At 38.5% G+C, this 17,358-nt stretch overlaps 1 protein-coding gene across 1 annotated transcript in view; it reads left to right on the top strand.

Moving 5' to 3' along the window:
* Positions 1-17,358, top strand: part of DOCK3 (dedicator of cytokinesis 3) — a 222,706-nt gene that overhangs the window by 69,676 nt on the left and 135,672 nt on the right. Inside the window, exons 14-15 of the mRNA XM_063292863.1 lie at positions 7,654-7,779; positions 17,024-17,148. Coding sequence (XP_063148933.1) covers positions 7,654-7,779; positions 17,024-17,148 — 251 coding nt within the window. The remainder of the gene's footprint in view (positions 1-7,653; positions 7,780-17,023; positions 17,149-17,358) is intronic.

Below are 17,358 nucleotides of genomic sequence, written 5' to 3'. Positions count from 1 at the left end.
TTGCCTTGTTATTAGCAATGCTTCTTAAGGCCCACTCAACCTCACTCTTCAGGATGTCTGGCTCTAGCTCACCGACCACACTGTCAAAGCTATCCCCGATATTGTTATCCTTCCTATACAGGTCTTCTGTATATTCTTGCCACCTTTTCTTGATCTCTTATTCTTCTGTTAGGTCCTTGCCATCTTTGTTTTTGATCATACCCATTTTTGCCTGGAATTTACCTCCGATGTTTCTAATTTTCTGGAAGAGGTCTCTTGTCCTTCCTATTCTATTGTCTTCTTCCACTTCTGCGCATTGCTTGTTTAAAAATAATTCCTTATCTCTTCTGGCTAACCTCTGGAATTTTGCATTTAATTGGGCATATCTCCCCCTATCACTGTTGCCTTTTGCTTTCCTTCTTTCTTGGGCTACTTCTAGTGTCTCAGCAGACAGCCATTTTGCCTTCTTGGTTTTCTCTTTCTTTGGGATGTATTTTGTTGCCGCCTCCTGAACAATGCTGCCAACTTCTGTCCAGAGTTCTTCCGGGACCCTATCTACTAAGTCCAGTCCCTTAAATCGATTCCTCACCTCCACTGCATATTCCTTAGGAATATTAGTGAGCTCATATCTAGCTGATCTGTGGGTCTTCCCTAATGTCTTGAGTCTGATCCTAAATTGTGCAAGAAGAAGTTCGTGATCTGAACTACAGTCAGCTCCAGGCCTTGTTTTTACCGACTGTACAGATGTCCGCCACCTTTGGCTGCAAAGGATGTAATCAATCTGATTTCGGTGTTGTCCATCTGGTGAAGTCCATGTATAAAGCCGTCTCTTAGGTTGTTGGAAGAGAGTGTTTGTTATGCAGAGTGAATTGTCTTGGCAAAATTCTATCAGCCTGTGTCCTGCTTCGTTTTGTTCTCCCAGGCCATACTTACCTGTAATTCGAGGTGTCATTTGACTGCCCACCTTAGCATTCCAGTCTCCTGTGATGAAAATAACATCTCTTTTAGGTGTGTTGTCCAGTAGGTGCTGCAGATCCTCATAGAACTGCTCTACTTCAGCTTCTTCAGCATTTGTGGTTGGGGCGTATATTTGGATCACTGTGATGTTAGATGGCTTGCCCTGAATTCGAATTGAGATCATTCTATCATTTTTTGGGTTGTATCCAAGCACTGCTTTAGCCACTTTACTATTAATTATGAAGGCTACTCCATTTCTTCTGTGGTCCTCTTGTCCGCAGTAGTAGATCTGGTGGTCATTTGATGTGAAGTGGCCCATTCCAGTCCATTTCAGTTCACTGACGCCCAGAATGTCTATCTTTAATCTTGACATCTCACCAATAACCACATCCAATTTGCCCTGGCTCATAGATCTTACATTCCAGGTTCCGATGGTGTGTTGATCCTTAGAACATCGGATTCGCCGTTCACCACCAGCACCGTCGGCCGCTAGCCGTCCTTTCGGCTTTGAGCTAGCTGCGTCATCACGTCTGGGGCTAGTTGAGCTCATCCTCTGTTCCTCCCCAGTAGCATTTTGACCATCTTCCGACCTGGGGGTCTCATCTTCCGATGGTATACCGACATATCTCTGGTTGTACTGATCCATTTAGTTTTCACGGCAAGAATACTGAGGTGGGTTGCCATTACCTTCCCCAGGGATCGCATTTAGTCTGACCTCTCTGTCATGACCTTCCCGTCTTGGGTGGCCCTTCACGGTTTAGCTCATGGCATCATTGAGGTGCTCAAGCTCCAGCACCACGACAAGGTAACGATCCTTTGCTGAAGAGTGGCGCTCTAGACATGTTTTAATCCTCTTCAGAACCCTCAGCGCCTCAGTGAACCATGGTGAGTGTCGGGTTCGATGGGACAAGAGAGGTCGCACAGGCGCGATCCTGTCCAAGGTCCCTGCTGCCTCCTTGTTCCAGGCAGCAGCCAGGGCCTCCGCTGGACTGTGCAGCATCTCCTTGGGTATAACCCACAGCTCTCTCTGAAACCCCATGGGGTCCATCAGTCGCCGAGGGCGGACCAATCAAATGGGTCCTGCCTCCCTGTGGAGGGGGGCGGCATAGGAGAATCTCAAGGTCACCAGGGTGTGATATGACCATGATAAGGGGGACAGATGTACAGTAGCTCTCCCCTCAGATCACATTGCCACTGCTCTTGACAAGAAAACCAAGTCTGGTGTGAGGCTACTGTTTTGAGTCATGTCCCAAATAATCTGAGACAGGCCCATGGCTGCCATGGTGGCCATGAACTCCTGAGTCGCTTCTGAGCCACGCTGCAGGGATGGCAGGTTGAAGTCCCCCAGAATCATAAGTCTGGGAAACTCTACCACCAACCCCAAGACAGCCTCCAGCAGTTCAGGCAGGGAGGTACAAATTAATGTACAAATTAATGAGAAGAAGAGAAGATACTTTTGGAAATACCTTTTGCCAGACAAGTTTGCTTGGTGTCTACATTATGATTGTCTTGCTACAGATGAATATATCATTATTTTCTCAGCCATTTTATGAAAGCATTTTAGAGAACTGCTACTAATTTTATTGTGATTGTGCTGTTGAGGAAGAGGAGGAGGAGGAGGACTGTTGGTTGATCTCTATAAGGCTGCTATTTTTATTTGTGGTTTCTATTTTAAATTGTAGTTTTTAATAGAATTGTACACAAAATATACAAAATATTGAGGTTATTGAATAAGAAATATAATAAACAAATGAGCATAAGGAATATATAATTAATATATGACGTTCATTTATTATATTTACGTAATAAGACATTCAGGTTCATATCCCAGCAACTACTCAGATTAGGTTTTGCAGGGGATACATGTTGACATTTCCAGCATGTCCTAAATTTACTTTGTCAGCTTATCTGATTCAAATAGAACCACTGTGGTAATGAAAGTCAATCAAAGTGGATGGAGACTCCTCTGTGAGACTTAATGGCTCAGGAAAGAGGTTTGTCTCCTAAAATTCAGGGATATTCATCTTACCCGGTTTCATTTTGCTCCATAACTTAAGGATCAGTATATCTCTGCTATGCCTCATTGTAGTGATTGTGTGTGTGTGTGTGTGTGTGTGTCCCTTGGAGGGATGAGCAAAGAAGGCTGGCAGTGTACACTAAGAATGTATACTCGCAGCAGGGTCATCCAAGGTGTGAAGGTCTAGTAAGTCTGTAATAAGAGCTGTGTGTAGTGGTTCGTAATGCTCACACTGTTCAGGAGCCTATAGTCATGAACAGCCCTCGAGGAATTATCTTTCTTGAGTATAAAAAACGTGGGTGTAGATGCTGGAGATTTAGCAAAACAAATGAAGCCTTTTTTCAAATTATCATTCAGAGACCTCTTAAGCATTGCTAATATTGAGTGACACGAGCTATTCCTCTTAGCTGGGATTTATACTCCTAGCTTCAATGCGATGATGCATGCTCATTGAAGAAGCAATGTACTGTACTTGCTTCCAGTGTAAACACAATGTATAATGTAATGTGATTTATTTATTTACCAAATTTTATCACCACCCATCTCCCCCCAAAAGGGGGAGCTTCTTCCTCCCCCAAAACATCAGCAAAACCTGCGTATTTTTCTGGCAAGGAAGGGGATCCAAGGAATTAAGCAGCAGAGAAAAGATGATGAGAGTGGGAAGCTTGCAAGTGGTGCTGCTGACATCTTTGAGAGGGAAAAGAAATTGTCCTTTTTTCCCAAGCCATATTTAGATTATGGGTTTGTGGCAAATCAATACCCAGCATAAGAGGTACATGTAAGGAAGCTGTGACATAGAATGGCAAGAATTCTGTATTCTGTTATCAGTCATAATAGTGTGTTGCAAAATAGGACCAGCTTGAAGCACTTGCCTGTCATTTTCACAAGCGTAGGCTCCTCTAATAACTGCATTGACAATTTAATAGATTATAAACTCTGGTCTTGTCTGTAAAATTAGCTGTGGCATCTGAGTTTTTAAGAGCTGAGAGTTGTATTTCTAAACCAGAGATTGAACAAAGTGTAACAGGAGTAATAAAATGCATTTGCCTGTTGTTGGCTGTCTGAGCTCTTTGAAACTGTCTGAGGGCCTTCCTTTTGAGCTTTTGGGAGGGGAACCTGTGAAGTTTCCCAAAGATGCAATTTTAGAGAAATTAAGGCATTTGCTTACTGCATGTCCTGGTGTTCACAGGTGCAGCACTTTGCAGCTGGCTCAGAAGTTTGTGCTTTAGTGGCACAACTCTTCGTTGAGTGTCTTGGGGCTCCATAGTAGTAACACAATCCAGGACTTTCCACTGTTTCTGTACTGCATGTTGCAGTAGTCAAGCCATGAGGTGACTAGGGCATCAGTGACTGTCTGAGGGGACCCCTGATCTAGGAAAGGGCACAACTGGCATGTGAAGTGCTACCCCATCCAAGGTCAAAGGTGGAATATCCCAGATCTGGTGTCCAAACACCTTCGGACACTTGGTCTTGGTAGAATTGAGTTGGAGACAGTTCTTCCCCATCCAAGCCCACTCAGCCTCCAGGCACTGGGACAGAACCTGGACAGCCTCACTTGGCTGGCCTGTGGTCAAAAGATATAATTGGTTACCATCAGTGTACTGATGATACTGAATCCCAAACTGGCAGAAGACGTCATCCAGTGGTTTCATGTAGATGTTGAAAATAAGGTGAGAGATAGTAGAACCCTGCAGCACCCCACACAGGAGGGGCCTAGGGAGTAATCTCCCCCCCTCCCAAACCAACACTGATTGGAACTGGCCCCAGAAAAAGGAAGAGAACCACCATAAAGCAGTGCCCCCAATCCCCAACCCATGGAACTGGCTCAGAAGGATACCATGGTTGACAGTGTTGAAAGACGCTGAGACATCAAGAACTACAAGGATGAATGAGCCACCTCCATCCTGGCTCTATCACAAGACATTGACAAACATGACCAAGGCTGTCTCAGTACTAAATCCCAGTCTGAAACCTGACTGAAACAGGTTTAGATAATCCGTTTCCTCCAGAGTTCTCAACAGCTGCAGACTGACCACCTTCTCAACAACCTTCCCCCCAAATGTTGGAGACTGGTTGGTAGTTGTTGAAACTACTGAGCCTGCCATTTTCACCAGCATAATATTTGATGTATTCAGGTTTTGACACCTGATACAGCAATGTTGCTTAATATGCTTTGGTTGCTTCATATCTAGATTATTGAAACAGCTTACTGGCAGGTCTCCCTTCTTCCAATCTTCCTCTGTTGGTCCAGGTTTAAAATACTGCAGCTCTGGTTGTTTTAAATATTATCTTTTTTTCGTCATGTTTTAATACAGAGCCCTGCACTGGCTACCAATTAGAGCCAGGTGCCACTACAAAATCTTTGACCTTTTGGGCACTGTGGTACAATATTGATTGATTGATCAAATTTTTATCAGCGCCCATCTCCCCTCAAGGAGGGACTCTGGGCAGTTTACAATAAAAACAGAGTTAAAATTCAAACAATTATAAATACAATAAATACCTAAAAGTAAAAATGAGATAAAATCCAGATGACTGAGAGTTCTCTAGCAGTCTGTGAGCATAACAGGCCCTTTTAAAATTATTCTATGGCACTAGCCGTCCCCAGGAGTGCTTAATCCCCTTCCTGTTCCAGGCCTGCTGGCACAACCAGTTTTTTAATTTTTTACGGAAGTCCAGGAGTGAGGGGGCCTGTCTCACCTCTGGGGGAAGAATGTTCCAAAGGGCGGGAGCTACTACAGAGAAGGCCCGCTTCCTGGACCCCACCAGGTGGAATTCTTTTATGGATGGGGTCCGTAACATGCACTCTGTATGACCGGGTGGGATGGGACGATGTGATGGGGATGAGACGGTCCCTCAGGTAACCTGGTCCCATGCCATGTAGGGCTTTAAAGGTAATAACCAACACCTTGAATTGGACCCGGAAGCAAACTGGAATCCAGTGCAGCTCACGCAGCAAAGGTGTTACATGTGCAAACCTTGGGACACCCAATACCTTCCTGTCTATATTGTTTGAGCACGTATGTCCACCTAAAATCTACTCAGCCAGCTCCTTGGCACTTTTGGCTGTTCCTGCTACTCTAACAGGAAATTTGGGATTGCTCTCCAAGTTTTGGAGTTGGGTCCCTCTTATTCTTCAGATGACCAACAATTTTTTAGTTCTTTAAATCTGGTTTTAAAACTTTTCAATTGTGAGGAATAGAGGATTTGTGATTCTGACTGGAGAATTGTGGCTTCTGGACTGGCCTCAGTGACAGGCCTCTCTGTCTTTTAAATTGTATCTGGCTTAATTTTACTTGATTTAATTAGTTATATATTATTAGTAGGTTTTATAGGTCAACTTTATTATTTTTATTGTAAAGTGATTACCTGTTTGTATTCCATTATTTCCCTTAGAGTTAGAAGTGCCTAGATATTAATGTATCTACTTTACATTATTGTATATTCTAATTTAATTGATATTCCTTTATTTCTATTCTTTGCATAGATTTATGAGATATAAGTGCATATCATTCTATAATAATAATTGTTATTACTAATACAACACCATTGTTTTGAGCACTGTATTGGTTACTGCTTTGCTTCTGAGTACAATTCAGAGTGCTGGTTTTTAGTTAAATCTTTCTTGGTTCAAGGCCTTGATATCTGTGAGACCAGTTTGTCCTACTAACATGTTCCCACTTGATAAGATGGCGTAGGATGGGCTCTCTGTGTCCTCTCACTTGGATTACCATTTGCCTGGGTTGCAAATACATGTCTTTTCTATTTGCTCCTCTCCTTTGGAATAGCATTCTCTTGGACATCTGGATGGCCCTTTCCCTTTTGGAATTTAGAAAGTTTTGGCTATGCCAATATACCCTGGAGGTAGAATAATTGGTTCCTCGATCAATGGAAGCTTTTAAAAATTTGGTTAGGTTGATTATGTTATATTCCTTGTCCTAGATATAGTTTCTAATGGAGTTAAATTGATTCTGTATTTTGTTTTAATCTGAATTTATTTATTTATTTATTGATTGATTGATTGATTGATTGGATAGATTTATATGGCTACTTGACCAACATGTAAATTATGAAGGTTGGGATTGTGCACAGCTCAGGGTCAGTTTTGACTGGAGCAGCCTATAAGCTTTGGAAATAAATAAATGATAAAGTTTTGGTGTAACCTTATTTTTTTTTAATTATCAACTGAATTATATATACTTGTGTCCATATACGGCCAGAGAGGCATTATTATCACATCTGATTCCTCCTTTGCGGGGGGCGGGCGGAGATACAGCATTGTGAAGAAAAACTTGATGAACATTCTGGTTTTTACATAGCTTGATTTTTTTTATACTCAATCTATAGAACTATTTTAAAAAGCTCATCAGCTATCTAATGATTTGTATACTGACTTATTTGGTTTGTTTGGGGGATCAGATTGTTTTTGAAGTTTCATGTAGGCAAAGATAGAAAGAATACAACTACTGTACTGGAATCGTTTTGTGCTTCTGTTTCACTGTGTTGAGGAAGACAATCTTCTATATTATTTAATGCTGCCTAGAGAGACTTCCAGAAACAAAGCATAATGATATTTCCTATTCTTTGATAGTATTATGCTTTCTTTAACATAATTCTGTATCCCATTAGGCAGATTGTATTTTTTATTTGTTTCATAATAGATTAAATTGTGGGATCTAATTCTGCTCCATTTTTTTCAGGACTTATAATTTCTCTTCAGCTTCTCCGTGGAGAAATGGAACAAATTCGAAGAGAATATCCTATTATCTTTAACAGAGGGGTGGCTATTACAAGAAAAATAGGGTTCCCAGATGTGATCATGCCTGGTAAGCAAATGAAAGTTCAATTTCTTCATTTACAGCACTTACTTAACCCTGGTCTTTATCACTGCAAATAGTACATTACTATAAAATACATATTAAAAAAAAAGATGTAGCTGAGTGATTTAATTGCAAAAAGTAATATTTTACAAAAATAACTTGACAGAAATAATTCAATTAAATTCAGGAATGTCCTTTTTAGTCTTTTTTTTCAATGAAACCTCTTTATAACTTGTATACAGTTATAACTCCAACTGTAACTTGATTATGCTTGCTGCTCTACTTCTCTCATAATAGAAGAAAATAAGATAGAGCAAAATGGACTATATTAACATATAAAGAAAACTGTGCAATTAGACATCAACTTAGGTTTTAAGTCTGAGAATGAATTGTTTTTATAGATGGTTTTAACACAGTACTTTTTCTTTCTAGATATTACTTTAGATGCTATGAGCATGCTTTAGAAGGTAGTCTTAAATTAGGAATGAGTGCATTTGTATAATATATGGCTCTTCTGGCTAGCTGTCCACATGCCTGTCTTTGGTTTTAAGCCACAGGTGTTCACTAATGTAAGAAAGCCTGAATTAGCAAAGATTATGTTACTTATGAAATCCCTTTTGTGAGCCTAACAGGATTTCAGTATGATTTTCTTGAATAGCAGTTCTTAATGCTATATGGCAAACTGCTTTCAGAATGAAAACTGTTTCAAAAGCACTTTGATCATGTATCAGCTTTTCAGCAAACAATTAAACATTTCCATTGTTTTGGTTCCTCATTGAAACAGTTGACTTTCATCATCTTTTAGCAGTTCAAGAAAGCAATTACAGTACTAATAAAAATATTACAATTAGCAGTTATAACAGGTTAAAAAAAGTATGTGTTAGGTACTTCCAAGTAGATTTTTAGTCCTATGTCACTACAGAATTTTAGTACAAGATTTTTTAATTAATAAAAAAGGGCAGTGACAGATAAAATTTAATTGAATTTGTGTAGTGTTTCATTATATTGTTGCTTTGTTAATCTACCATGATAATTTTATATTAAAGGATAATGTAAGATTGTGATAAATGTTCCATTTCAAAACATTTAGAATGTAAAATTTCATCTAACTTCTTGTTTTAAGCATGAAAATGCTAATTCAAGTGTCAAGGACTATTTTACACTTAAAACAGGTGTTCTGAGCTTGGTACATTTCCAGAATGCAGGAAACAGCCCATTCTGTTTTTTAAAAAGGAGTTTTCTGATTGAATAGGGCACTTCATGAAATTTTACACTCTCAATGTTTCAAAATGAATCGTTTTCCTATTCCTAGAACAGTACAAAAATCAGATAAAATTGATTGGCTCTACTAATTATGTGTGCTTGATACAGTATGAAATATTGGCAACTCTGTATTGAATGGAAAAATTCTGTGGTTTAGTTAAATGTTGAATTGAAACTCAGACCTATTTGTCTTCCATGGGATTTTAAATAAAAGATAACAATGTGTTTCTTATACTGCTACTTGCCGTATAAGCACTGCACAGTTTAAGTTTGCAGTTGCATTTTTGACACTGTGACCTGCTCAAGTTAGAATTAACTCTATTACAGATTGTGAAAATTATTTCTTTATCTCAATTTTAGTAGAAAGGAAATTATTTCTATATGATTAGTACAGTCATATAGTCAAAGAACATTAAACTAAACTATGCAGGGAATGATCACACTTAGCTTAATATACTGAGCCTAGTGCAGTACTCTTAAATATCCAGGCTCTTGATGTTCTATCATTAAAGTAAAATTAGTGAAGTCTCCTTCAAGTTGTGCTTGACTCTTTATGACTTAATGGACAGATCCTTACAGTTTTTTTGGCAACAGTACAAAAGGAGTTTGATATCGCTTTCTTTCAGGATGTTTTTTTGACTTCTAACTTAGTCCATAGTCCTGGAATTACCTGGCAGTTTCCTATCCAAGCTCAATTAGCTTCTAAACTCTCAGCAGGTAGTGCCACAAGCTAAGAATTTTTATTATTAGAAATTATGAGCGAGTGTAAATATTCTGTAAGATTACATATGATTACTTAAGAATTTTCCCAAGACATCTCTTTGGTTCTTGATTTTTATTCCATGTATGGACACATGTTGCTAATTTATCTATTTGCAAACAAGTTTATATCTCAAAAAACGTTTTTTCTCTTTTCCTCAGCTGATGTATGTGGTATTTATTTTGAATGACTCATAAAAAGTGTGTGTTTTTTGTCATTTAACTGTCAGTAATACTTGGTTTTATTTTTCTTGTCTAAATTTTCTTGGCACTTTGTTTACCTTCCCTTCATTCTTTCCCGTTAATGGCACAGAGGTGAAGATAGTTGGGTGTAAGTTGTTGCTTCATTATGTTCTGACCATTTATTGCTTGCTGTTTTTCACATTTTCTACACCATAGTTTACACCATAATTTTCACTGAACGTTTGAGATTCATAAATATAATATAAATCAGCTGTGCAGATGGAGTATGCCAGAAAGCACTTCCCATTACCCAGTGTCTTACACATTCTGACTAAACTAACTCTCTGAACTGTGTTCAGACATTCATAGCTTCCCCCACCTCAGACTGTTCTGCTTTCCTATGGGGTATATTTCTGGAAGGGAACAGTTAGAAGGGAATACCACAATTCCAGATTTGCATTCTCTCGTCACTGTGTTGTGTTCATCGGTGTTTTTTGCCAGCTGAACAAATAATAGTGAATCAAATTCTCTATCCCTCCTGTTGCCCCCCAGTCTGTCCCAAATTACTCTGGAAAGATGGGGGGAAATTAAGTTATGAAATAAGGACAAGAATACTTGAAGGAACTGTGGATCGTCCTAATTCCAGCTCAGTTTAGTTAAGAGATATCCTTGGAATACCCAGCAGCAAAAGGGCAAAGATGGTCACCAAGAAATAGCATTTCATTACTCTCTAAGACAATCTATTTAGGAAAAACTATTTTTGTTTTGGAGCAGTAGGTGGCAACACCCCAAGGCCTCTCTCCTATTATCTCACTTTTTATTTAAAAATCAAATTTTAGGTTTTCTGCTGATGTTGCTACTGTTGCTGTTTTCATCTCCTGCTGTTTGTATTCCCTACATTCATTTTCTATTTACTACATGGAGCCCCAACCTTTCAGGAAGAATTATTTATTTACCGTGAAATTGTTGTAACATATATAAATTTTCTCCAAAGAAAGGAGATTCTTATATAAATTTTCTCCAAAGAAAGGGGATTCTTATATAAATTTTCTCCAAAGAAAGGAGATTCTTCTGGTTTCCTCCATGAAGTTCTACACCTGTATTTTGCTTGTCCTCATGGAAAGAAGTGCACTTAAGGCTTATTAATTATATTATTGAAAAGGAGAACAGTTTAATTCCAGATATATTTTCTAGAATACTAAGTCCTAATTAAGTGATATTTTTGACATATGATACATTTATTTTCATATATTCTCTTAAAAACAGTCTTTAAAAGAGTAAATTATTATATATTAATATAATATTTAAAAAATCATGATATTTTGAAAACTAGTTGAGTTTGATGTAAATGCTTTGACACTACATGTGCAGACATTTTATTTTCCTGTTATTGCGTTATATATTGTGCACATAACTCCCTTGCAGTTTGAAGTGATTTCTGTTTTTCCGCCATGCCATGTAATTCATACTGGAACCAAATTGGATGTTTCATATCTAAATGTATAGATGCACATTTGATTCCATTATGAGCATTAGTATCATGCCTTCTTTGGAAGCTTTTTCATTAATGGAGGAAGAAAAGTCACAACCTGTTAAGCATCATTTAATAAAGCAGATGGCTTGAGTACCACAAATATAAGGACAAGGAGGAAGACAAAGTCACAGCCTCTTAGGCATCACATAATAAAGCAGGTGGCTTGAGTGGCACAAATATTAATCTGGTTTCATGCAAGGAAAAGGGCTCAGATAAAGAGATTGAGGGTCTTATGGGTCATAGAGTGAAGAGGCATTTGAAAGTTCAAGTCAAGAAAGTAATAAATGTCTGAGGGCACATAAATCAATTCCAATGTACAATAGGAAAAAAAACAATAAAAACCAACCAACCAGCAAAACTCACTTAACCTCCTGCCCTACAGCCTTCTCCACAAAGGAAAGATTGGAAACTGGACAGTAATTGTCCAGAATGGAAGGTCAGTGATGGCCTCTTGAGAAGAGGGTGTACACCCTCCTTTAGAGGACAATATCATTGCATGGACCAATCCCTTGGTCATCTCTGAGGCCATCTTGACCACCCAGGAGGGGCCAGCATCTAACAAACAGGTGGTTAAGCTAACAGTTTGGAGGACATTGTCTACTTCATCAGGAATCACAGAATCAAATTCAGTCCATATAATCTCAGAAGTCTGTGCCCTGGGCAATTCACTTGGTCCTGCCCAGTCTGTGGTGGATTTCAGCAGTGCTGCTGGTTCTCAGGAAGGAGGGAGCACATTCCAAGGAGGTGGAGGAGATAGGAGGCACAGTGCAGGTGGCAATGATGGGAAAACTAAGAGGTTCAGAATAGCCCTGCCCCAGAGTTCCCCAGGTTATTTCCCCTTAGTTAGGTAGAGTAGCTTTAGTCTGGCAAGATTCTGTCTATACGGTGTGAGCAAATAAAGAACTGGAGTTTGAATGGACTGACTCTTCGTTGTTCTTGGCAAAGTTGTTCTTGACAAAGTCAGAGTCTAACTCTGAATGAATCTGATGACTTTATCTGCCAGATAATATGAATACTCCTCACTTCAGCCCTTCAGGTGGTCCAGCCAGCAGGGAATAGGTCACTCTAAACAGGGCTGCTGGGCGGCTTTCGGTAGACACAATAATGCAGAGAAATAACAGCATTTCATTGCCCTTATTGACACGATGTAGGCCTAAATATGGGCTCTTACTCATGTTCAGCCAGATTCACTCTTTGTCTTTCTCTAGTGGTGCTCCAGGCATTGCTTCTGGAGTTTCATCTTCTGGAGCTCCTCAGAAAACTAAGGTGCTCCCCTGGATTGGCACACAAAGCGAGTCCACATAGGAGCAATCTGTGTCAGGGCCTCAATCACCCACCTATTCCAGGCCTGGGGTTAGTGCATTTGTGGAGCCCTTCTAATTTTTTTTAAAAAAATTGCTTTTTAATCCAGTCTCTTCTGGTTTGTTGTTATGTTTTAAATTGTTTTAATTGTATATTTTAATGTTGTAAGCTGCCCAGAGTCTTTTGGAATGTTGGCCATAATAAATCTAAATAATAAGAATAAGAATTATTCCTTTTTATGTAACCCTTTTCCCCATATTTGAAGCAATACAGTTATAGAGCTTGTCTACTTTCTGCCCCCTGTGTTAGATTTTCAGACCACCTGTTTTGCCTGAATTGTGTATGCACTCCTAGGGTCAGCTAGTCATATTCTTTCTGATGTTCCTGGGCAAGTTGGATTTTCTTCTCTATCTGAGGCTTCTCTTGCTTTCATTCCATCTGGAGCTTTTCCCACTCTTGTTCTTGTTCCATTTCCAACTTCCTTTATTCAAGTTTGAAATTAAAATATACTATATCATAGGGATCAACTACATGCCCTAATCTGAGTCCTGTTTGGCATCCCACTCGACTGACTGTTCACTCTCTGCTACTAACATTTTAGCTTTAATGTCCCCCTGTGCAGGGTTGGGATTCTGAGTAACTGTCTTCTCTTAGGAGCATGCATTAAATCAAGCTCTACCATGACTGTATTTCCCAAAAGAAATAAAATAACACGTGTTTGCTTTGTCTACCCTGTTTTTCTTACCCAAAAGAGTAAAATGAAAAGTGGGGGGGAAAAAAACCCTAAATGTATCATGTGATTACCAGAGTTGCTACTTGTGTTCAGAGATCCACTTGTTGCCACCATGTAATGGATCTAATGCTGTATCTGCCACATCCAACCAGGACACCTGGGGATGATGGATGCAGCAGTTATTGCCTTTGGCTGTAGTTGCCACCTCTTCTTTTTCATAGCTGGCACTACTTTCTTTTCCCCTAAAGAAATAAGGGCAGTGTGTGAACTGGAGTATGAACATGGTAGAAAATAGGAGGGTTTCCAAAGATAGAAAGGTATGGAGAATTCTAATGAATTTGATTGCTGTAAATTCAATTTAGCTATATTTCCTTTTGTTTTTCTTATTTCTTGCCTTAACCTCTTTGGCTTGTTATTTCTTAATTCTTTTCTGTGCTCTGCATAATGTTGCTTACTCTGAAAGGAAATAGTTTAATGATTATGTTAATATGTATGCAAAATATATACCTTCTTTTCTTCCTCTCAAGCAGTGATATAAGAGCAAAGCCAAACGAAATAAAATGCCTGTAGTAGGAGGAATACCAGCTCAGTATCTGCTATTAGACCAGATATTAGATTACAAATCCTAAAACACAATTTGGCACCAAATATCTATTTAAAATAGTTTTTTAAATTTTATTAAGAATACTCCATAGCAAAGAGAAACATGGATGGGAGTTGAATTACGGAAAACTATGATGTCTCAAAAGAGTCAGTATGAACCAAGGAACAATGCACTCAGGCTTTACTTGAACATATAAAATGATGATACAGTTTGGTTTTATTTTCTATCTAGTTAGTCACTACACACAGAAGTCTGGAAGAGTTAGATTCCTTTCTGCTTCCTGTTGATTTTACCGACAACTTGAAGCAGCATAGAAGCATTTCAAACAAACAAAACATGGGGTAAGGGTTTAGATTCCTTTTTTTTTTCTTTTACTACAGCCAGCTGTTGTTCCCAGGGAAATTCAGAAGAACAAAACCTCTAGCAAACTCCTCCCTCTCTGTTTCACTTTGAGGGGAAGACAGTTCTTGCTCAGGAACATAGCCAACTGCCCCCCACCCCTGGACTTACCTTATTACAGATAGAAGGGATTAATCAGTTGTAGATAATATTCTGATCCAGTGGGAATCTCTAGAACTCTGTTTTGAGGTGTATATTACACAACCTTAACTAATGCATATTTGAAGCCAGTAATGTCCATTGGTTCAGGAGCCACATAAGATTTTGCACAGTACACCAAGGCCATCCTTCTAAAGGGGTAGGATTTGAAATGTTGCTGAGTAGTTGGGAAAATAGGTACTTTTAGCCTCTGCAAGGCTTAAGCCATCCATTTTGTCCTTTAAAAGTTCTTTAAACTGTAACAAAAAATCAGCCAAATTTACTCGGTCAGTCTTTAGTGGGCACAATAATTGTGTTGGCAGTTTATATATAGCCTGAAGGTCACACATTTTGCACTCTTGGTGTAGGCTAACTATTTGATATGCATTTATCAATGCTAGAAAGGGTAGTGGAGCAAAATTCTAAGTGAGAAATTATCTGTAAAAAGTTCTAGCAAAGTATAAATCTTAGTATGTTAAAAATCAGCAGCTTTTACTTACTATTGATAAAGAATGTTTTAGGAAAATTATAGGTCTGCAGAATTAGTAAAGTTGGTTGTTTTGGGATGAAAGGAAAATAAAAGCACAATTGTGGCAAGAGGAGTATCATTCAGGTCAGAATTTTGCCAGTTGTTTCTGAGCATAAGTGGTGCTTAAAAGTTTGTGAACTCTTTTTAATTTCAATATTTCTGCATAAATATGACCCAAAACATGATCTCCACACAAGTCCTAAAACTAGATAAAGAGAACCCAGTTGGACAAATTAGTCAAAAACATTATACTTGTTCATTGATTTATTGAGTAGAATGACCCAAAGCTACAGTTTTGTCTGTGGCAAAATTATGTGAACCTTTGCTTTCAGTAACTGGGTACCCCCTTTGGGCAGCAATAACTGCAGCTAAACGTTTCCAATAACTATTGACCAGTCCTGCACATTGGCTTGGAGGAATTTTAGCCTATTCCCCCTTAAAAAACAACTTCAGCTCAGAGATGTTGGTGGGCTTCCTTGCATGAGTTGCCCACATCAGGTCCTTCCACAACATTTCTACGGGATTAAGGTCAGGACTTTGATCTGGCCATTCTAAAACATTAACTTTCTTCTGCTTTAACCATTCTTTAGTCATATGACTTGTGCATTTTTGGTGATTGTCTTGCTACATATGACCCACTTTCTCTTTGACCTTCATTTCCCAGATAGATACACTGACATTTTCCTGTAGAATTTGCTGGTACAATTCAGAATTCATAGTTCCATCAATGACAGCATGCTGTTCTGGTTCACAGGCAACAAAGCAGGCCCAGACCATGATACTGCCACCACCATGTTTCACAGATGGGATAAGGTTCTTATGCTGAAATGCAGTATTTGCCTTTCACCAAACATAACGCTTTTCATTCACACCCAAAAGTTCCATTTTGGACTCATCCATCCACAGAACATTCTTCCAGTAGCCTTCTGTTTTAACCACATGGTCTTTTGCAAACTGTAGATGGGCAGCAATGTTTCTTTTTTTGAGGGTAGTGGCTTTCTCCTTGCAACCCTGCGATGCACACCCAGAGCCATTGTTGTTCCGTGTTCTCCTGATGATTGTCTCATGAACACTGACATTCGCCAATGCAAGAGAGGCCTTTGATTGAAACACTTGACTCTAATTTCCCCTTCAAATGAACTGATAATCCTAGAGGCTCACATACCTATGCCACATACAAATATGTAGCTTTGGATCATTTTTCTTAATAAATCAATGAACAAGTATAATGTTTTTGACTCATTTGTTTATTTGAGTTCTCTTTATCTAATTTTAGGACTTGTGTGGAGAACAGATCATGTTTTTGGTCATATTTATGCAGAGATATTGAAAATTCAAAAGGGTTCACAAACTTTTAAGCACCACTGTAGTTGCTTGAAAGATTTTGCTGGGTAGATCTGTCCTACAGAGGGGATGGGAGAATGGCAGTAAAAATTAGAGTATTGACTTTATGTCTACAAGAGGTTATGAATTAGGTATCTATGCACAAATAGAACAATCGTGAGTGGTTTGACCATTTATTTGTTAACTAGATAATTTAAAAGGAATATGAAAATCTTACCTCATGTCTTCTCCCTGACCTTTGTCTCATAACTGGTTTCCTGATTTCAGACTTCATAAAGCATTACTAACAGCCATCAAATGTAATACACTGGTAATAAAATGTTCATTTTTATTAACTATTCATTTTACAATTGGAATGAGTTGGCTTCTCATCAAAATAGTGAAGAAAATATCATTGGCTTGTCCAGAAGAATAATTTGTTATGTGTTCTTTTCTAAAAGTATTTTCTCTGCCTATATATAGGTGATATACGGAATGATTTGTACCTGATTTTAGAGAAAGGAGACTTTGAGAGAGGTGGAAAAAGTGTTCAAAAGAACATAGAAATAACTATGTATGTTCTGTATGCAGATGGAGAGATTCTAAAGGTAAATATTTACATTCTTTATTCAATGTAGGTCGGTCATTGTTGGCTTTAAATTCTTTTAAATTCTTTAAATTATTGGCTTTAAATTCTTTTAAATTTAAAATCTTTTATACATGGAAGGTTTGAAATTCTTAATCAAATCTTCATTTCAAATTACTGATGAACTGAAACAAAAAATAGGCTTATTTCTCAGTTAGGAAAATTGCTCATT

This window comes from Candoia aspera, chromosome 2 (genome assembly GCF_035149785.1).
Source record: "Candoia aspera isolate rCanAsp1 chromosome 2, rCanAsp1.hap2, whole genome shotgun sequence".
Lineage (NCBI taxonomy): Eukaryota > Metazoa > Chordata > Lepidosauria > Squamata > Boidae > Candoia > Candoia aspera.
Note: the sequence above shows the minus strand (reverse complement) of the source record. Positions and strands in the feature narration are given on the sequence as shown.